Here is a 23,222-nt window from a genome sequence, read left to right on the forward strand (position 1 = left end):
ATATTTCTTAATATCAGGAACATGCAACATATTTTGCAAGATCAAAGGCTTGAAACTAGTCTGCAAGCAGCCTTGACCAATGTGAGTTATGGAAACACCCTTACCATTACCCATTAGAAGTGTGTTATTACATGTATAGGTAGTTCTTGAATCAAACACTGAGAGATCATTCGAAACGTGATGGCTAGTACCCGTGTCAGGATACCACAGTGGACCAGCCGTAGTAGACTGAGGCATATTTGGATTGGATGAACTAAACCGAGTGTCTATAAGCATGGATCCAAAAGATGAGTATGGAAAACCATGATAAAACGGAGGTGATAATCCTGAAACTCCAGGATACACTGAGGATGGGTAAACTATACCAACTGAATAAGGTGATGCCATAAGATGTGTGTAAGCTTGCATTCGAGGAGAATATGAGAGAGATAAATGACTACCAACATTTGAACTCGAAGACTTCTTCCAAGTATCACTCTGCCCAACCTCAGTAGAAATACCAGTGAAGTCCATATCAAACCGATGATAACACTTTTGAACTGTGTGACCAAACTTACCACACAACTGACATTGAGGTCGATTGGAACCATTAAACCTTCCTCGACCACACCCACAATAGCTATTACCTTGTTGTCCAGTAATTTGAGAAGACTGTTTCTCAGACATCTCTTAACTTGCTTGAACATCACGAGTGCGATAATCATTGGATCGAACTACCATATTTGCTGAGAGACCCTCACTAAAAATAGTCTTCTGCCGAGCTTCACAATCAAGAAGTATTTCAGTAATAACATCTAGTGATAAAGAGTCACGAGACGCAATCGCAATAATAGACTCAAACTCCATGGACAATCCAGCAAGCACAACACTGACATGCTCCTGTTCAGTAACAACATAACCAACTGCATTTAACATATCACATATAGACTTAACATTTGCCAAATACTCACTTACAGTCAATCCTGCTTTTTGTTGAGAGTGCAAAGTATGCCTAAGTACAGAAATCTTAGTACTAGATCTATCCCCAAACAATCGTGCTATGGCATTCCAAATAGCAAGGGAAGACATTAAACCTGTAAGGTGAGGTAAAACATCTAAGCTAACCGTTTTCAATAACCAAGACGCAAGTAATTTATCTTCTTGTCTATAAATGACAAAGGCTGGATTCTCCTCAACCTGACTAGACTCGTTTGTAACCCATTCATCTAGAACAACACTATCAGACATAACATATTTCAGCAAACCATAACCATTAAGAATAAGAGCTACATGATGCTTCCATAGCAAATACATACTTTCAGCAAGTTTGACCGTGTCATGTTTGGGAATATGCTGAACACAGGAGGGAGTAGAGAGAGACACCGAGGAATTCCCAGGGGAATTCACTGGAGACACCACCCGTGGATCAACAATAGCTCTTCACCAGCAAGCATAACACCATGCAGCGAGAAACACGTTTCCAGGAAAAGCGACTGATACCATGTTATGATAGTAGCTAAACTATCATTGAAAAGCAAGAAGAATGAAGAATAACTTCTCATTCATTTTATCAATCACAATAACCTGCTTTTACACTTAGCAATAGGAGCTTATATACTAAGCTGAATAACAATACTAACTAACTCAATTGCCAGCTTAGCACGCAAAGGAAGTGAATACACGTGAACTGAATACACGTACGCAAACAAACTTATAACAGAATCATAACAAACTCATGCTTAACATCACTCAGCAGATAACAACAACATAGTAGTGATGCAATGCATTTCATACTCCAACATGGGAAAAGCATAATTTTGAACGAGATTGACGAGGAGAAGACGATAAAAGGATGGGGCAGACAACAAGGAGAAATATCAGGTGTTGTTCCAGTTTCAGTTTCGGACAAGGACTTAGATGTTCGAAGTGGTGTTCTCTGATTATTCTTCACCTAGAACCCGCCCTCCTCCTAATAATTAACAAGTTCAGGTGTGATTTTATTACTAGAGGAAAGACTCTTTGTTGTAGTTACTACTTTTCGAAGCTTCATTAGTTCATATATATAACTAACATCGATGTCGTTTTATTATAGATAGAAATAGGAATAACAATGAAATTAACAAATTATAAACGTTAATATAAGTTTAAATAGATAAAAGTTTATAATTTTAATGATGTTATAACAATCATCGGATTGCGTCGGTTAAAGGTGGTTTATCTCTTCTAATTTGAATAAAGAACTGCAACCGATCAGTTCTTGGTCGATGATAAGTGATATTCTTTATCTCTAGATAAGGAGAGATGTAGAAATTCTATTGGATGAGGGTTCTATAGTAATCTTTAATGCTTGATGGTTAGATTGGTTCATTCTTTTGATGTTAAAGCCTATGTTACTCGGATTCGGGTGTAAATGTCGAAATCATATCCTCGTAATCAGTGTCGGACACAAATACTTTCATGGAAAATCCGAGTAACATAGGCTAAAGTCTGTCCTGTTTGTAACATTATTGTAATTTTGTGTCACTTGTGGATCCATCATTCTTATGTACTTTCAAGTTACATACTCTGCTAACACATTCTTAGTACCATTGGACTTCATTCTGCAATGCAATTGCATCTTCTTTGTTGGAATTCGATTTCTTTGTATTTATGTTTTAAAATAAAGAATTCATTAGAAATGACAATGAATTTGTTTAGATGTTACTTGAATGATGTGAAATATTAGATGTTAATGAATATTATAGTGTTAAACAGTGGCGGATCTAGAAATATTTTTTAGAATGGGCACACATATGTTAACAACATAAAATTTTTAAACGAGGTGCGTGCAAATAAAATTTTAGGGTGGCACCATCAATAAAATACATAACTAATTGAAGAAAATTCATATTTTAGGGTGTACACAAAAAATTTCAAGGTGAGTACTATCGATAAAATAACTAATCGAAAAAATTCGAATTTCAATACGAGCACGTGTGCACTCTCTCCAAGTTGTATCTCCGTTGCACAATGATATTTTTTTTATAGGTATATAATATAATATAAATAATATTCATAGATTTTATTTCAGCTTCCTTTTGTATATATCATTAGATTCAGCTAACATGGCTTAAAGTTGACAGAACTAAAATAAATACTTAATTAAAACCAACTGTTTCAAGTTTGAATGAGTTAGGGTTCTGTTAATTTAAAAAAATATCCTTTTATGTTCACTAATCGAGTTTTAAAAAAATGTATCATCTAATATTTATTTCATTTTGGAATTATGTTCGAGTTAAAATTGGCAAATTTAGGTGTAAGGGTTATTGTTATCTCCTTAATAGATTTAATTTATCAGTTTCACTCTTATGATTTTTTCGCATCAATTTAGCCCTCGAAGTTGTTTAGGAGCATTATCCTAACCCTCGGAGTCCGTTTTGATTAACAGAATCAATAGTTTTCTACGTTTGTGGATGACATCAAGTTTCATGTCACCCAACATTACTGAGGTAACTTGATGATAACTTGACATTTATAAAAAAATAACTAATAAAATATTTAAAATACTTACTAAATATAATGGTTAGGAAAAATCTCCAAAATTTTGACCTAATACCTTAATCTCAATGAAATAAACAATAAAATTTTAAGAAATCTTTTTCTAACCCTTACATTTAGTAAATATTTTATTATAATCCCTTAATTCGTAGATACAAAAAACTCACTGTTCTATTAATCAAAAAGGTCAATGGACTTTGAGGGCTAGGATGATGCCCCAAATAACTTTGAAGGCTAAATTGATACGAAAAAATTATAGGGACAAAAATGATAAATTTGATCTATTGCAGGGGTAAAAGTAATTCTTAAACCACAAATTTAAATATCATTTAAGATTTAGGAGACTTGAATTTTATATTTCAACAACTGATAGGTGGATTAAATTCAAAATGGGATGGATCGAGTGGAGGTGCTACAGTTAGGGTTGGGTATAGGTCGGGCCGAATTTTCAGTCCTTTCGATTTGACCCAAAAATTATAAATCATCCACTCGATCCGAACTCGATCTTATTTTTTTGAGGTAAAATCCAAACTCGACCATATCCGAAATAATATATTTATTAAAAATATTATTTTTATTCAATAAAAATATATATTTAATTAAAAGAACATAATACATAGAGGAGTATTATTGTAATTATCCTTAAATATATAAGGTAAAATTATAATTTTTTGGATCGGCTCGGGTATTTTTTACCCTATACTTGAATTCGACCCGACCCAAACCCGATTTTTTTTTAAAATTTGACTCGATCGGATTGGATTGGATCATGCCCGTCCCTAGTTAGGGCTGATTCATTATCATAGGTGGACTGACTTTTAATTTTCACATTGAACAAAATCTGCATGTTAGAATAACAACACACACACCATGCATGTAAAATTACTCACACATAAACCATGCGTTTACATCTTAAATAGTTACCCTGTGAACCCTAGTTTCTGCAGAGAATCAGATCAACAAAATTTCACACTTTACAGTGCTTCACCATGGCAGTTTCACAAGCTGTTTCCGCCTTTATTATGCAGATGTTCTTGGTCGCCGGTCTTTTCCTTTCTCAGAGCCCTATGACCCCAGGCCAAGGACCAACCGTGTCCGACTGCAGCCCTCGCCTGGTGGCTCTAGTGCCATGCGCACCATTCGTGCAGGGCAACGCTCAAAGACCCGCACAATCCTGCTGCGACAATCTGGACCAGCTCTACGGGCTGCAACCCGCTTGTCTTTGCCTCCTCCTCAATGACACCACCTTGAGTGCTTTTCCTATAAACAGGACACTTGCGGTTCAATTACCTATTCTTTGCAAGCTCCAAGCTAACACCACTGTTTGCTCAGGTACGGTTAGAGTTATGACCCAATTGCTTCTTAGATCGCATTCATGTCTGTTTTTTTCGATAATCGATTTCTTTGCTTGAAGGGTTGTCTCAAGTTTCTCTTGGGACAAATCATACTCCTGTTGCTGCTTCTTCCCCCATGGTGAACCCTAATGTTCCGGCGGCACCGAGACCAAACATCATGGGGCTGGGGCTTGGCCGGAGCAATGCTGGTAGATTTAAGACACATGATGATCTCTTAGCTGTTGCTGTAATTCTGGTTTCAAAGTTGGCACTTGATGCTGGGTTTCTGGTTTAGATTTATTGATGATTTGTTTTCTTTGAATATTACTATCTCTACGTATAATGTATGTATTGGAACAATGTTTACCTATTTTGGTAATGATTTATATGCAGTAGCTTTCTTTACCGTTGTTAATGTTTGTTTCATGCAAGCACAAGAAGTTAGTTGTGAGCAAAACTCGCTCAATAAAATTAATCTTTTTAATTTGATTTGATTTGAAAAAGTTTGACTCGAATCTATTCGAAAAATTTTCAAATTCAAATCAAACTACCAAATAAAATTTAAATAACTTGAAATTTTTAATAAACCTAAGAGAAAGCCGCTTATACCATGGTAGCTCCACATGCTAACTCAGGGTGAGGGGATAGTGAAGATCTAACGCCAATTCACTTCTCCTTAAAAAGCTAAATAAACTTACCAGTTATGATACTAGTAGACTTTATAACGTCTGAAACTGGGTCATTACCTTAACAGGCCCTCCATCGTCATTCTTCAAACTTTTCCTTGAATCACGAACGCTCCCACTCAGACCATCACTAAAGCCATGTCTTAATTACCTTTTGCATAGAGTTGATCCTCCTCACGAGGTCCATCACTTGCCCTCAAGAACCTAGATCATGACTCGATTGAATGTTTACCCCTACAAGAAGTCATTGGTTATTTTTTTTATTTATTAATCTAGGGTAAAAATAAGACATATGTTTAAAGATAACACTCCAACATTTAACATTAAACGCTCACACTCGTAATATTTCTGGTACACGAATTCTGAACTTCAAGAAACAACAAAAATTTCTTTAACACTGAGGTTGCTTAGTTTGTTCTCTTAGTTTGTTCGTCATTGATTATAAATATTTATTTCTTTACTATTTTTGGAAATTGTGCAGACTGCACAACAATTTCTACTCGAAATTACACTTTTCTACGAAATTACACTTTTCTACTGTGTCTACATGGAGAAGTTACCGAGTAATCTACACACTTTTAAGAAGTCGTCGTATAGTCCTAATTCAGAAAATAATTTTTATTATACCTTATATGAATAATATTTCCTACTAAATACTTTAATAAACATCTTAATTCAAAAAATAATTTTTACTGCACCCTATAAGGTAAATATTTTTAGGGCATAGATCGGGTTTTTGGTCCACCTGATTCGACCTGAGAATAAAGAATCCTCCACACGAAATTCGACCCGACCTGACCAAAACAAAAGTTCACCCAACTCGATATATAACTTAAAAACCCGACCAAACCCAAAATAATAATAAAAATATTATTTTTATTCAATAAAAATAGTGACTTAGTTAAAAATAATAATATATAGAGGGTATTATTGTAATTATTCCTAAATATATAATGTAAAGTTATATATTTTTTGGGTCGAGTCAGGTATTTTTCACCCTAAACCCAAACCCGACATCACATTTAAAAACCCCGACCTAAACCCGATTTTTTTTAAAAACCCGACCCGATCGAGTCGGGTTTGGTTAGAACCATCGAGTTCGAGTCCCATGCCCATCTCTACTTTTTACACATTTTATTCAAGCAATTTGGGTGTATAAATTGACAAGAAAATTGATGAAGCACTCATGAATCAATTTTGTTACGTGCAAATGGACAAGAAAATTGGCCTGCAAGGATGGACCATGTAATTTTTGGGAAGTCCTAATCATGTACAAATGGGTGAATTCGAAGTCGCCTTCATCATTCGTTTTTATTATTATTAACAACAAAATAGAAAGATAGGTTAACCGAAATGTTAAAGCCGCTTTTGTTTTAATCTTTGTTGGTCTCTATACTTTAAAAGAAAAAATTAATGTGGTTCTCGTATTATTTTTTCTCCTAATATGACATTTCAACTTAGAAATAAGTCTACTGTGGTTCTTTGACTAACGTTTTTCGTCGTTGATCGTTATGATGTTGACATGACAGTTCACGGTGCTGAAGTAGTAGTTCATTGTTGACGTGACAGTCCATGGTGGTTGATAACGTGGTGGATAACATGACATATGAGCTAAATTGATAACTCAAACATGACAAGTGGGCTACCACGTTAGTACTGTGAACCGTCACGTCAGTTCCGTAACGGTTAAACGCCGAAAAACTTTGGTGAAAAGGCCACATTAACTTTGTTTTTTGAGTTGAAAGGGCCACATCGAAAAAAAAAATGATGCGAGAGCCACATTAATTTTTTTTCAAAAATATTGAAGCCTTTTATATCTTTTTGCCATTTTTATTCTTTCTCTTCCTGGTAGTAATACTTTTTTAAGTAGAAGCTTGATGGGTACTAATGATACATAAATAAAAGATAAATAACCTCAGTGACAAAAAATGCCTTATAATATACGATTTTAACCAATTTTTTTTTGATTTGCCAAAATGACCAACTAAATCGTAATGCGATCGATAATTCGCAACGCGATCTCCGGTATCGCAAATCAGTTTCCAGATTCGCAATGCGAACTTCGACTATCGCAATGCGAACTTGGACTATCGCAATGCGAATATGTAAATCGCAATGTGATAGTCGACTATCACATTGCGATTTATTCCAAATTCGTTGCGATAGTCCAAAATCGCAACGACTGGTGGTATTGCATTTATTTCTTAAGAATTTTATCTAAAAATATAGTATTCGCGCGGACGTATCGAAGACACGTATTACCACGACCACGACCACGACCACGACCCGACCCGAGACGACGGCGGCGGAGGCGGCGCGCGAGAGTCCCCCTTGTTCTCTATCACTCAACAAGGAAGTGAGAAAGCCAAGCCTTAAATACCATTCCCAATAGTGTTTCCAATACTATGTGGGATTGAGCATTACCAACACTTGTTCCCAATACTATGTGGGATTGAGCCTTAAATAGTGATATTATTTTTGAATGTTTCGCTTAAAATTGCAATAATCGCGATTGATTGTAGATTGACTTTTAATTATGACATATTTAATCGTATAATACTAATGCAATTGGTTGCTGATTCAGTTGTTTTAAGGTGCATGATTGTTAATTGTTTCCTGAATAATCACATTGTATTGGAAACAAGTGTTGGTAATGCTCAATCCCACATAGTATTAGAAACACTATAGGGAATGGTATTTAAGGCTTGGCTTTCTCACTTCCTTGTTGAGTGATAGAGAACAAGGGGTACTCTCGCGCGCCGCCGCCGCCGTCCGTCTCGTCTCGTCTCGTCTGGGGTCGGGTCGGGTCGTGGTCGTGGTCGTGGTCGTGGTATTGCATTCGTTTCTTAAGAATTAATAGTCATTTTTATATGAAAATTCTTTACGAAAATTAATCTCGTCTGGGTTCAGTTTTTTCAATTTACGATTCAGTTTTGGTTCGGTTTAACAAAATAAATATGCTCTGCAATTCGATTTTGGTTTTTCCATACGGAAACTATTTAAACTGAATCAAACTGAATTTAAAAAATAAAAGAAAATAAGTATTCAAACAAATTCATTTTAGATTTATTATAAGACAAATTTAAATAAATAAAATTTAAAACTAATAATATCTTTTTATAAATTTAAATTGATATATTTGCAATTAATTTAAGCTTTAAATTTTCTTATTTTGGATGTTGAGTTTAAAAAATAATGAACAATCAAAAATCGCAAAATCGACTCGAACCAAAACCACTATTCTTATGTCATTCGATTTTAGTTTCGGTTTTAATTTTAAAAAACCTGTAAAGTGCAGTCCGGTCCATATTTTAACAAAAAAAGAAAACCAAACCGAACCGAATACATTACTAATTACTAGAAGGTTTAAATGGCTGCAAAGAATTGGGTATTTGGGCCACAATGGTTTTTGACTCAAGGAATGAAAGTAAGTGGCATTGGAGCGACGGCAAGGGAATGACCCACAGTGGTGGTCCGGCGACGTGGTGGGTGTTCGATGGTAATGGTGGTGGCCGGCCGCTAACGGTAGTAGGAGGGGTTAGGGTTTGAATATTTTGGGGTCATTTTGTAATTTTAATAAAATTGGTGGATTTTTTAAATTAAAAATATTCTTAAAACCTCTTTTTTAAAGTAAAATCTTTAAAGAAATTACGAGGGTAACACGTGTTACTTAATTATCAAATTTAACGATCATTACAGTCTAGACTTCTAAAAGTACAATGTTGGAAACGATGACCTATATGAGCTTCAACTGTACGTTAGCGAGATATTAGCACACCAGTTGAATCCAGAGAGTTTATAGGTCTAGTAGTTCAACAGTTGAACACTTGAACTACCCAAATTAGTCCATTTATTAATAACAACAAGCCTTAGCCAATATAGTGTAGGGTATTGGCTAAGCAACTACCCTATTATGTACCCTTAGTTTCTTCAAGGAAAATCAGTCCCCAGTCCCACAAAAGCATGTCCTCTTGACAAACCTGCCTTTCATTCTAGGCCTTTTCTCCGCATTTAGCTTCCGAACTTCGTACCGTATCTTCTTCGAAAACAGTCTCGTTCTTCGCTTCTCTCGGTACCTCGACACCTTCGCTTCGCGTTCACCGTCGGTGTTGTTTCCTCTTGCCGGCCTGTATGTTCCTCCTATATCTCCATTCAGCTGATGAAGTGACATGGATTGTGAATGGTTAATTGAGCATATAAATCAACTAGTACATGGACTGACATTGGCCAAGTATGAGTTAGGAGCTTTGAATTGTACCATGAAGTCATCCGGGTTGAGTTCGGGTCGGGTTCCGGTCGTCCAAGGAGAGCGTTGGATGGTCCAAGCATTGATCACTGACTCATAGTTCAGTCTCAGCAACTTATTCCTCTTCGATGTATCGGCCTCACTCGCACGATTCGTTGTCATACTCTCCGTTGCCGGAATCGCCTTCGGTTCGTCTTCGTAGTCGAAATTCGAGTTTAAGGATGCTCTTCCAACTTCAAAAGCAGATTCAATGAAGCAAGGTGTTGTACCTTCTTCCTTGACTTTCATTATTTTGATGTCACTAGAATCCTCATCGGGTCCAACTCCGAGCAACCTCTCGACATCGGCGGCGAACTCGGCGAGATCCAAATCGGATGCTAAAAAACTATGCAAACCATCATCCAACTCGCATGTTCTGTCATGTTCATGACCTTCCACAACCAAATCTCCGTCTCCATTCAGCATACCAACTTCGTCACAATCACTTGGTACCATGTTACATAATTCTCCGGAAAAGGAATCGAACACCGGCACTCGACAAAGCAGCTGCTCGTCGTTCTCCTCGACCGAACCTTCTTCGCTACCAACCTCAGGAACAAGAGGATCAATAGGATTCCAAACCAACACCTTCCCCTCATCACCCTTTTGTTGCCCCGACGTGGCCTTGTTTTGCCTCGGTGTCCTCGACTTCCGAGCGAAACCTCGGTGCCACGCCGGCGCAACATCTCGATTAATAGTACCACGAGAAGATGCAGTTTCAAGCCGAACCCTTTCATGTCTGCTGGCCAACAGATTAGCAGAGTGGACCGAAGTGTCGCAACCCTGGCAGAGAAACGCATCATCGGCAGCACAATACCAACGTGCACGCTTCTGCAAGCAACCGTCGCATGGTCGAGCCGTCTTGCCTCCCACGGTATTCGCCGCCTTCTTGTCGGTGATCATCGGAACTAGCTCTTCTCTCAACAGAAGTGGCTTTACAAAGGCATAGAAGGGTAAGTTGCAGCCTAGTTATTTATGGTCGAAGGGTAAGTTGCTGAATGTGATGAACCGTTAACGCTTTTGGAGGCATGCAAAAGGGGGTTGTTTTCAAACATTAAAGGTCTGGTTTTTTGGGGGACCCCAGAGCTTGGGGATTATCTCACTGGTTATTGGCTGGAACTTTGAAGTTCATCTTATTCCCTGAATTCTCATTGGTTATCTGTGAAACCCCATGGATTCCTTATGGCTCCCTGCCGTTGATTTTTTTCTTCTTCTCTGAATTCTGAGGTTGTGATTATGGGATTTGGTTTCTTATTTTGTGTTTATTATCCATATAGATTGGTTTAAATGATATACAACTTGATATCACTTAGGTAATGTGTCGAGTTCGAATTTTTATATATACAAAAAATTCCTACGAGGAGATTAATTCTTTAAAATCAGATCTACGATACGAATCGATCCGAATTAGTTAATGCAAAACTGAAACGAGATGACAACAAAAATTTCTTTTACCTGTGAGACTGTGAAGGGAGCGGTCCCCTTCTGACGTGTGTGGATGTTACCTTTGATTCTCATGTGACTGGCTGCCAAGGGCCAGTGACCCTCTCTAGTTTGATTGATGTTGAGGTACACAATGGGAGAACATACCTTAATCATAGTATATATTTATATGGCATGATAGTTACTTGATTAAAAAAAAGTTTAACTACATAAATGATCACTTATGTTTATATTTTGTTTATTTTTGTCACTGATTTCTAAAAACATAAAATATGATAATTTTCTTTTTATTTAATTAAGATATGATCACATTCGTTTTTATATAATTAAGATGTTATTGTCACGGGTCAACTGCTATTAACAATTAATAGAACATGTGATGTAACAATTGGTACAATCACATATTTAGTCTATTTACATATTCTTTCAATTTATTCATACTTTAAAATAAATTTTTAACATAAAGTATATATTTTTAAATGAAAATAAAAATAAAATATTTTTAAATTAAGTTAAAAATAAATATTTTTAATAAGTTAATATAAAAATATTTTTTTAAGTTAGTATATATAAAATATTGTGAATTTAAGTATTTATACACTAAGATATAAAATATATACACCACTTTGTCTACTTTAAACCAATCAACGGTCTTGGCTAGGGATGGGCATGGGTCGGGCTGGGTCGGGTTTACCCGACCCGAGAAGAAGGGGACCTCCACCCGTGACCCGACCCGACGAAATTAATTTTTCATCCGACCCGACCTGACTCGATAGATAGTTTAAAAAACCCGACCCGACCCGACCCGAAATAATAAAAAAAATTATTTTTATTCAATAAAAACAGTGACTAAATTGAAAAAATAATATATGGAGGGGTATTATTGTAATTATTCTTAAATATATAGGGTAAAATTATATACTTTTTCCGGGTCGGGTAGGGTCGGATATTTTTCACCCTAAACTCGAACTCGACCTGACCCGAACCCGAATTTTTTTTAGAAAAATCCGACCCGATCGGATCGAGTCGAGTCGGAACCCGTCGGGTTCGGGTTAGATGCCCATCCCTAATCTTGGCGTAGTGGTTGGATACATGTCCTAAGTGACCAAGGTTTGAATCTTTTTTTGCCCCAATTTACTTTCCTTTGTTTTCTTTAAACCATAGGGTGACACACGTCACTCTTTGATTGGAGTAAATAAATATATTAAATTAAAATAAAGCTAGTCCTCTAATCAAATGGTGACATGTGCATCATGACACTCTAGTCTTAGGCAACAAGGATGATTCTTCAATAAGCAAACATGACAGTCTATTATTAGTTACATAACCTTTTAATTATTGCACAAGTGAAAGCTCTAACTACAAAATTTATTACAAATAGAATCTAAATTTTAGGGTTAAACTAATGTTCTATGTAAAACTTAAGGGTTAAGCTAAACTTTAATCATTTTTAATAAGGCTTGATATAAAAATAAGTGTCTAAATTATACTCAAAATTAACTTTTGGTGCCTAAAGAATTTTTCGTTGAAAATAGGTGCCTAAAAATAAGTCTCTGATTTTATTATTCATTCTACTCTTTTATTTTGAGTCCATTTTATACTAAATTTGAACCACATGCTCCTAAATCATCGTGAAATACATATGTAATTTCAATTCCACTTTTTGATAACAAATTTTCTATTTTTTAATTTAGTCCCTCAATTTTTCATAATTTCTTTATTTCTTAAATTCATGCTTTATTTTAAGTCCATTTTTACTAAATTTGAACCACATGCTCATATACCACAATAGAATTCTTATGTAACTTCAATTCTTACTTTTCACTGAAAAATATACTCTCTTTTTATATTTAGTCCCTTAACTTTGCATTTACTCAATTTAGTCTTTTGACTACAATTATTTGCAAATCTTTTCTTCTCATCAACTCATTGACTCCTTTATACTCTCAAAATACTTTCTTTAAAATGTAATATTATGAATATATTGTATAATTTTAGATTGTATTTGATATATTAAATAACTTTATAATGTGAAAATAATATAAAATATATAGAAACTCGAATAACTCGACTCGAAAAAATTTTAAGTTAAGTTCGAGTGTAAAATACAACGCATCAACTCGAATAACTTAAATTTTTTTTACTCGACTCGATCAAACGCTCACCCCTACTCAGACCTTCACATTAGCTTAAATTGATATGCAAAATGATTGAACATAACTTGATCGAAGTCTCTATCAGATTGTAAAATTTCTTAACCTCCCAATCAATCTCTTAACCTCCAAAATAGTGGACCTAAGATTCATCGTCGGATAAGCCCATGAACCAAAGAAAACAACATCAAGTGTCTCGCTCTTCCATTCATCCTTCAGCAACACGACCATCAGGGATAAATCGAAAGGAGCGGGTGGGGACAGTCACCTCTTATAATTTCAAATCCTATAAGTTTCAAATGTATTGTGGTCAACATTCATGAGGCTTAGGTTAAATTCCTCTCAACTATCCTACATTCACCAGGTCTAGGTTAAAAGATTTATGACATCCTTAATTTTTAAAAGAATGATAATGATAAATGTATTACGTCTATTATAATCTAGTTTTAAAGAAAGTCGAAGGGTTCTAGGCTGGATTTTGTTGAGTCTAATACGTTTTCCGATAAAACGAATATCATATTAACGTCCAGCAGGTCAAAGAAGAGTGAACATGAAACTTTAGGGTCCAACAGTTGAGACCGGCGATGGTCAATGGTGATTGACGGTTATCAATAGAAATGGTGGTGGCCATCGAGAGGACACTTTGGTTGAATTCAGGGATCATATTGATATTTTATCTAAAATTTAGTGGTAAAAAATATTGAATCTGAAGTTTGAGTCAAATTAAAAATTATCCCATTCTACTAACGTGCCACTTCATCAAATTAATATTACTTAATGACTCGATGATCGAAATGTGGCAGTTGATAACGTAATTGATTAAAATTTAATAAACTGATAACGTAAATAATCAAAATGTAACTTCTTTTTAAAATTCTTAAGCAAAAGTGTACAAATATATATAAAAAATGATTATACCAATAATTTACCCAATTTCCCCCCACTTTTCTACCTCTTTTTATTTCACCCAAGCCTATGTAAAAATAAATTATATCTAATTTGCTAGTAGTTACAAAAACAAGTGTGTGATACAAAATAGTGTAGAGAGATATTGGCACAAATTCTTGGGCTATTCCATCCTCCCAAGCAGGACGAACGGAGAATTTTATGTTAGGGGACGAACTTATAAAATTTTAGAAGAAAATGAGCTTAATAGAATTTTAGTGAGGACAAAAATTGATTATCAATATAAAATATACTGAAAAATATAAAATATAGGAGAATTTGAAATTTTCATACGAATGATTGCCCTCGCCCCCTCGATCCATCCTTGATTGCAAGCACTTTTTGTTGACAATATCCATTAACCTAACCAAAAAGCCATCCAAAACCCAAGCAGCATCTCTTTGGAAAAACTACTTTTATCCTATAGGATCAGATTCCATCAGCAGTCCACCAATTGAAGAAGGGCCGAATACCCATCTGAAAATAACCAGGGAGGAAGATGCCTCTTTGACATTTCTTAGTAGGAGAAGATTGTTCAACCTTTGGAGTCATGTCCCATGTACCCTTGTACTCGGCTTAATCTCAGTTTTATGAACTTTATTTATGAGAGAACAATAACCTAGATGTAAATGGTTGATCGAACAAACGGATCGTGTCAGTTGTTGACAGTTCACTCATTTTAGTTTGAATGGAGAATCGCAACCGATCGTTAAACGAGATTGGATGATATCAAGATTCCGTATTTTCCATGTAGGAGGGGAGGGTGAAAAGTGGAGATGAAGATCTTCTCTCTTAGTTTTGATCGTAGGCAACCCTATGGCTACTCGTAGATTGAATAGTCTGATTGGTGTGATCAACTGTCAATTGATTTTGGTTATGACAAATCACATCCTCACTTGTCATTTTATTTTGAGTTATTTCTCAATCTCAAGAATCTATTTGAAGTTAAACTTTGATGTTTTTCAAGAGAGAGTATCAATGTTCGACCCTTGGGTATCAATATTATTGAGCATAATTACTCCTTGGAAGTATCGATATCAAAACGATACATTTTGATCCAATTTTTTATGATGGTATCGATATTCAAATTCAGTATTGATACCGAACATACAATATTGATTTCCCAAACATAGGTATCGATACTCTCAACACAAATTACCTAAGTTCCTATTGCACATTCATACGGTATCGGTACTTAAAATATAGTGTTGAAACCAAAACCTAGAAATAACTATTTTCAAGCTCGAGAATCACTCCAAAAATGCTTTAAACGTTTTAGTTTAGGCCTTAATTTCTAAGACTTATGGGGACAATATAAAGTCATTTAACATCAATCTTGCACATATCTAGCAACAAAGGCATGGAATTGAATAAAAAAAAGTCCTTAGCTTGCTCAACACTACCCCTATGGAAGGTGTAGAGCTTAAATTAAAGTTCTATGAATTCTAGAGCTAAATTTCACCTTAAGATAGTCTAAAATCTCAAGTGAAGAAGGTCAAGTTATTACCTTTGTGCAATGGAGTTAGTTTATTGAAGAAGAAAGGGAAAAATTGATAGCATAGTTAAATTATTTTCTATCATATAATTATTTTTAATGAATTTCATTAAATTAAAAATAATATATTTGGTCGTAAAAATGAAATGATATTACCATCGACCAAAAAATAGGTAAAGTACACGTTTAATATCCTCACTATTGCTTTTATTTTTTTTTGTCACTCAATTATTATTTTTAAATCGTGTCTAATGTTACGATTTGATTTTGTTTCGATCACTCGTCATTAAAAAAATTAACATAACTACTAATATGGTATTTTTTTAAAAGAAATCAATGATGATGTGTCATTATCTTATGGTGCCACATCAACATAACCTTTAATTTTTTAACGACAGGCGACCAAAATAAAATCAAAATGTAACATCGGGTATAATTTTGAAACAAAAAATATTTAGGTGAACAAATCGGAACAAACATGATAGTTATAGTACTAAACGTGTGGTTTACCCTAAAAATGAAGAAAAGGGCATAAAAGTAATTGCGAGCGTACCACCATATCCCCATATCTACCCTTCCAAAGCTCACCCCTTGAGAGAGAGAAACTTGCTTCTTCTTCTCCTACTTCACATCTTCTTCTTCATCTTCTTCATCTTCCACTCTACTCTGCCAAAGCTTAGAAAAAAAATTAGCTTCTTCTGAGTGATGGGTGTGAGCTGCCGTTGTTCCCACACCTCCCACATCACCGAAATCATCATCACCAGCTTCTTTCGTCACAAGTCTTAAAACAAGTGAAGGAATCTGTATTCTTTTAAAAACAAAGAAACCCAGAGTGGCTTTTCTTTCCCCTTTTTTTCTTCCTTTTTCTTTAGTTTCTTTAGATCATTTGATGATGAACAAAATGATATCTTGAACAAGGCCAAGATTGATCCTTTAGCTTCAAACTTTAATGGCGGGTAGGAGGGTCTATTCTAGTAATAGTAGTAACAGTAATATCTCTGTTTTGCCCCAAAGTCAAAGGGTTGAGCCTTTCGATCCCCTCTTCCTTCAAGGCTCTTCTTTCCTTCCTCCGGGCACGAGATCCATGTTGAGTTTTGAAGACGTTCATCGAGCCAAAAGATCGTTCTTCAGGACGTTTGATCAAGAAGAGAACGGGGACGACGATGATTTAGACGAGTATTTTCATCAAACCGAGAAGAAGAAGAGGCGCCTCACCGTTGAACAAGTCCAGTTTCTCGAGAAAAGTTTCGAGGTGGAGAACAAACTCGAGCCCGACAGGAAAATTCAGCTGGCTAAAGACCTCGGCTTGCAGCCCCGACAAGTGGCCATATGGTTTCAGAACCGAAGGGCTCGATGGAAGACGAAGCAGCTCGAGAAAGACTATGACGCTTTACAAGCGAACTTCAACAGCCTCAAGGCCGAATATGATGATCTCCTCGAGGAGAAGGATAAACTAAAACAAGAGGTAATTATTTAAAGTTTCAAACATGTTGGGTCGATTTTTCATATTTCACTTGTTTCAGGTTCTTCAGCTCACGGATAAGTTGGCCACGAAAGAGCGAGATGAACCACCGCAACAGCCTGTCGACGTTGTTGTTGCGGATCAGACAGGTCCCGAGGTGGTCTGCAAACAGGAAGACATGATCAGCTCTTCCAAGAGTGATATGTTCGATCCAGACCAGTCCGATGTAACACAGGAAGAGGAAGATAACTTGAGCAACAAGCTGTTACATCCTGCAGCTTCTTACATCTTCCCGAAACTGGAAGACGATGATTACTCCGACCCGCCTGCAACAAGTTCGTGTAGTTTTGGATTCCATGTTGAAGATCACGCTTTCTGGTCTTCAGCTTATTAAGTTTATACCATATCATATTTCTGATATACATAAATAAACATATCATCTTGTTCGTGTATTATCGTGTTCTTGTTTTTGTCTGTAAATGAACCATCTTTCTTGTTGGAAATTGGAATCCATTCTTTTGGTTGCAACTTGTTTTATTCGTAGGGAAGAATCCAAAGCTACCTGATGCAGAAAGATTGTTCAGTTTGATATTAAAAATTAAAACATCCCTTTCTTACTGATATAAAAATTTGATAAAAACACCAACCAAGTAATAGTGTGTTAAAAAAAATTATTGTTATTATTATTATTATTGAAGTTTTACGATATTTAAATATTTGAAAGTTTATTATTTTTTATTACATTAAAGTGATTATAAAGTAATATTTATTTTAAATATTTTTAATCATCTGATAATAAATATTTAATCATTTTGTTACCGTCGCTAGTATTTAAATCTAAAATTTTTAAAAACAATAATGATTTTTTTATCTACTAAAATAAAATAGATTGTGTTGAACGTTTATTGTGAAAGTGTCTTTCGAATAAATCCTAACCTTAAAAAGAAAAAAAATTATTTTATTATAAGTTAAAGAAATATGGATTATAAATTTTAATTAAATTTAAGTCATTTACTTATTTAAATCTAATGTCTATAAATTAATGTAAAAGTGTATCCTAACACATATAAATATATAATTTTTATTTATAATTATGATATAGTCAAAAATATTATTTATCAAAATAGTATTGTAGGTATAAGAATTTAATTTGATGTGTTTATTTTATTGGCTTAATATAAAAATAAGTGTTTAAAATATGCCTCGAATAATATTTTAGTGACCAAAGAATTTTTCTTTAAAAATATGTGTCTAACGTTTTCTCAGTTATATTTTTAGGTGTTCACCGTAATATTTTTTAATTTTTAATATTTATAAATTAAAAAAAATATTTTTAAAAGAAAAAATTAAAAAATTAAAAAAAAACCTTAATTTATTTATAAAAAAAATCCGAAGTTTTCAAAAGTTACAAAATAACCCGATTGGATTTTCACCAGAGCTTGGAAGCTTCCTCCACGTCAAACGGCATCACTACTTGACGAGGGGACGGTTGGGTTTTCCTCGACGTGTAACGGCTCTCTCAGTGATGGAGGTTGTGACGATCACGACTGGATGGACAAGGATTTGATGGCGCGGGGCAACGATTGATTTTTTGCTGTTTTGTGACGACTGACGGTCGATTTGGGTGATTGTTGGTCGGGGTTAGGGCCGCAAGATGCTAGCGAATCCACTGGCGGTGATAGTGGTGTCGGGGAAAGAGGAAAGGGGGAAACAGAAAGGAGAAAGGGGAGACTGGTTGGAGGGGATTTTTTTTTTGAAAAAAAAGTTTTTTTAAATAATATATTATTTTTAATAAAAATATTTTTTTCATTTTTTAAATAAATTCTTAAAATTATCAGAAATGTGGGCACCTAAAGTATAACATTTGAAATATTAGACATTTAGTTTTAGTAAAAAATTCTTTAGATACTAAAACATTTTTTGAGTCATAATTTAAACACTTATTTTTATATTAAGCTTATTTTATTCATTAAAATGTTCTCTATTGTAATTAATCAAAGTAACTACTTCATAAAAATATTGTAACACATGCAAATGTATTGTGTTAGTTCGGCCAACCCTCGATCGGAGGCTTGTTAGAGGAATTGTAAGTCACTTTCATTTCAAGCATTCATAAGTAACTAAGACAAACATACAACTAGGGGTGTGCAAAACTACCCGACCCAGATAAAAAAACTGGGTAATTTTCTAAAAAAGTTACCCAGTCGGGTCGAGCCCGGTCACAAAATTAAAGTTTTTCGGATACACAGTTACCCGAGTACTCGGTTAGTTTATATATATATATATATATATATATAATGGATTATTTATATTATGGATTATTAGATTTTGTATTTCGGACTTTTAAATTTTATGTTCGGATGTTGGAGTATGTAATTCGAAGTTTCGAACATTTAAATTTGTGAATATATTTTTTAAAATTAATAATTTGAAAATGAAAAAAATGGATATCGGGTACCCGCAAAATACGGGTCAGGACACGGGCCGAGAAATCACCGAACCGGATGTTACGAGTACTCGAATTTGCACACCCCTACATACAACAATAATTGTGCAAGGAAGAAATTGAGAATATAAAATCACAATAAGTGTTGCTTTGTTGAGTTCCTCGACTATTAAAAGTTATAAAATGATCATTCAATTATTCATTATGTTTTAAACTCATCATTTTCTGTTAAAACATTGATTATATTCTGAGTTGTACGTTAACTTGCTAACTACGATATTATAAAATATGATCTTAGAATCTCAAACGACTATCATATCACAATCATCATGTTAACGTCTAGCTTAGACAACCACTTTTTTAACGAAAAGGACAAGTTTATAACATAATGAATAGTCAGGTGACCATTTTATAACTTTTAATACTTTAGAGACTCAACAAAGTAACATTCTATAGTCAGAGGATCGTTTTTTAACTTTTAATAATCGAGGGACTTAATAAAACAATAACCTATAGTCAGCTGTGTGCTTTATTTAATAAATAATGGTTGTCAATTTATTTTTAAAACTGTCAATACTCTTTTAAAAATATAATTTTACATTTTTTATACTTTTTATAATAAATTAAAAAAACTTAATTCATTTATAAAAAACCTAATTTTTTACTTGAATTATAAAAAAAAACATTTTTTTAACTAAAATTTCTCAATTCAAATCATTACCAACCATCGCCGCCTATCTCCGACCATCATCGTCATCATCAAATAGTTGTGTTTTAATTGAAATTGCATGGTGGTTCAAATGTTGGTGGTGGTGTGGCTTATGGATGTCAGAATTGGTCAGAATTGATGAACAACAATGACGGTGATTTAATATCCGATGATTATAAAGTAATATATGTTCTAAATACTCTCAATCATCTGACAATGAACGTTTAATCATTTTGTTACAGTCGTTAGTATTCGAACTCATAACTTTTAAGAATAACAACGATTCTTTTAACTACTGAAATAATAAGATATTTAACTTGAACTGTTATTGTTAAAAAAATCTTTCAAATAAATATTATTTTTTAATTGCATGAAAAATAAAATTTGACAAAAAAGTACATGCTTTGGTTCACGTTAGTTGTATTTGCTTCGTTATTACAAGGTTTAATATAAAAATAAATATTTAAATTATATTTAAAATTGAATTTTAGTGTTTAAAAAATTCTTTTGTTAATAATAAATGTTTAATGTTTTTTTATTATATTTTTAAGTGTCTACTGTTAAAATAATTGTTAAGTGACACATGTTATATTCAGCTTTTTTAAATATATTTTAAATAATATTTTATTTTAAAAAAATTGACACGTGTCAATTAATGAATTTTTTAACAGTAGACACCTAAAAATATAACGTAGAGAACATTAAACACATGCTTTTAATAAAATGATCACTCAATTATTCATTATGTTTTAAAACTCATCATTTTCTGTTAAAAAATTGATTATATTCTTAGTTGTACGTTAATTTGTAAACTACGGTACTATAAAATTTGATCTTAGAATCTCAAACGACTATCCTATCTCAATCATCATGTTAATGTCTAGCTTAGACAACCACTTTTTTTAATGAAAATGATAAGTTTATAACATAATGAATAATCGAGTGATCATTTTATAACTTTTAATATTTTAGAGACTTAACAAAACAACATTCTATAGTCAAATGATCATATTTTAACTTTTAATAATCGAGAGACTTAAAAAATAATAATCTATAGTCAAAGATCATTTGTGTAATTTATTTAATAAATAATAGGTGTCAATTTATTTTTAAGATAGTTAATACTCTTTTAAAAATATAATTTTACATTTTTAATACTTTTTATAATAAATTAAAAAAGCTTAATTTATTTATAGAAAACCTAATTTATTTATAAAAATCTTAATTAATTTAATTTAAATTAAATTATTATATATTCTAGTTACAGATATCAATATTTAAATTAAATTAATTTAAATCATACTATTATTTATCAAATATATGATGAATCTGCTATCAGTGAAGAGAGCTTAAAGATAAGTACGAAGCGTGAAGGGAGAAAGTGTTGGGCCCACGGCAGGCGCGTCCATGACGGTGACCGCACAGATCTGTCCATGTTTTCACCGCTACTGACGTCACACGCATACAGATGTTGTCCGATGACCCCACACCGCACGTGCCATTCAGCTACTCATGTCTGCGATTCTTTGGATTGGGATCACACACAGCGTTTTGCCCTTCACAAGTTATCTGATTTTCTTCTTATTATTATTTGTTAATTTCATGTATAGACAATTATTTTCGTTCGTGATATTATAATATATATATATATTAATTATATTATATATTATTATTCAACTCCTACATGTACTTAAGGATGGGCATTAGACCTAAATTCAACGGTTTCAACCTGATCTGATCGGGTCAGGTTTTTTTATAAAAATAAATTAGGTTCGGGTTGGATTAGGTCATTTTTTTTCAATGTGTGTTCGTGTCAGGTCGAGTCTGGTTCGGGTTTATGGTGAAAAATACCCGACTCGACTCGACCCAAAAATATATATAATTTTACCTTATATATTTAGGAATAATTACAATAATACCCCTCTATATATTATTCCACCTGAGATCCAACCCGACCCGACCAAAACAAGATTTCACCCGACCCGATATATAATTTAAAAACCCGACACGAAATAATAATAAAATATTATTTTTATTCAATAAAAACAATGACTTAATTGAAAAAAATATATAGAGGGGTATTATTGTAATTATTTCTAAATATATAACATAAAATTATATTTTTTTTTCAGGTCGAGTCGAGTAGGATATTTTCACCCTAAACTCGAACCCGACCCAACCCGACCCGAAGATCACATTAAAAAATCTGATCTGATCGGATCGGAACCTGTCGGGTTCGGGTCTCATGTCCATCTCTAGCAATCATGGAGAATCTAATTTCAGGACGACCCCACCTGCCACCCTACCAAAGAATTTCAAGTTCCTCCTAATCGTTCCATTTCTTCTCGGGCATATTAACTTCGCTATCAAAATATTCACAAGAATTAGCATTCCACCATTTCAGTGCATTCTTCAAGCCTCTTAGTTTTACAGACAAATCAGACTTGTTGGTCCTAAATGTAACAAACGTCTGTTCCGCAATATCCATGCAACCATTCTTATGCAGCCACGCATTTATCAATTTGAAGGGTCTTAGCCCCCAATCCACACTTCCACTCGATAGCACCACGGGGATGTGGTCAGAAACTGAACGGATCATAGCACCAGCATCCTCGGTAGCACCACGGGGATGTGGTCAGAAACTGAACGGATCATAGCACCAGCATCCATTTATCATCCAAAAGGAATCTGTCTAGCCTACGTCTCTAACCCTTAGATCCATGCCGAGTGAACTGCTCACCTTCCATG

The 23,222-nt window shown here is 34.1% G+C and overlaps 3 protein-coding genes across 3 annotated transcripts; 2 read left to right on the forward strand and 1 right to left on the reverse strand.

Moving 5' to 3' along the window:
• The first annotated feature begins 4,505 nt into the window (after window positions 1-4,505).
• On the forward strand, window positions 4,506-5,245 carry LOC120208700 (non-specific lipid transfer protein GPI-anchored 13-like). The gene is made up of 2 exons (XM_039207915.1): window positions 4,506-4,848; window positions 4,931-5,245. Exons 1-2 carry the CDS (start codon window positions 4,506-4,508, stop codon window positions 5,143-5,145), a joined length of 558 nt encoding a protein of 185 aa, XP_039063846.1. The 3' UTR covers window positions 5,146-5,245.
• A 4,069-nt stretch (window positions 5,246-9,314) lies between these two features.
• LOC120208694 (zinc finger protein CONSTANS-LIKE 16-like) lies at window positions 9,315-10,791 on the reverse strand. Its single transcript, XM_039207909.1, has 2 exons — window positions 9,795-10,791; window positions 9,315-9,692 (listed from the first exon to the last, which is right to left on the reverse strand). The coding sequence occupies exons 1-2, from the start codon at window positions 10,722-10,724 to the stop codon at window positions 9,477-9,479; spliced, it is 1,146 nt and encodes a 381-aa protein (XP_039063840.1). The 5' UTR covers window positions 10,725-10,791; the 3' UTR covers window positions 9,315-9,476.
• A 5,923-nt stretch (window positions 10,792-16,714) lies between these two features.
• Window positions 16,715-17,770, forward strand: LOC120208696 (homeobox-leucine zipper protein HAT5-like). Its single transcript, XM_039207911.1, has 2 exons — window positions 16,715-17,322; window positions 17,381-17,770. Exons 1-2 carry the CDS (start codon window positions 16,807-16,809, stop codon window positions 17,711-17,713), a joined length of 849 nt encoding a protein of 282 aa, XP_039063842.1. The 5' UTR covers window positions 16,715-16,806; the 3' UTR covers window positions 17,714-17,770.
• Window positions 17,771-23,222: the final 5,452 nt, after the last annotated feature.

Source organism: Hibiscus syriacus, unplaced genomic scaffold (assembly GCF_006381635.1).
Source record: "Hibiscus syriacus cultivar Baekdansim isolate YM2019G1 unplaced genomic scaffold, ASM638163v2 tig00016885_pilon, whole genome shotgun sequence".
NCBI classification, from domain to species: Eukaryota; Viridiplantae; Streptophyta; class Magnoliopsida; order Malvales; family Malvaceae; genus Hibiscus; species Hibiscus syriacus.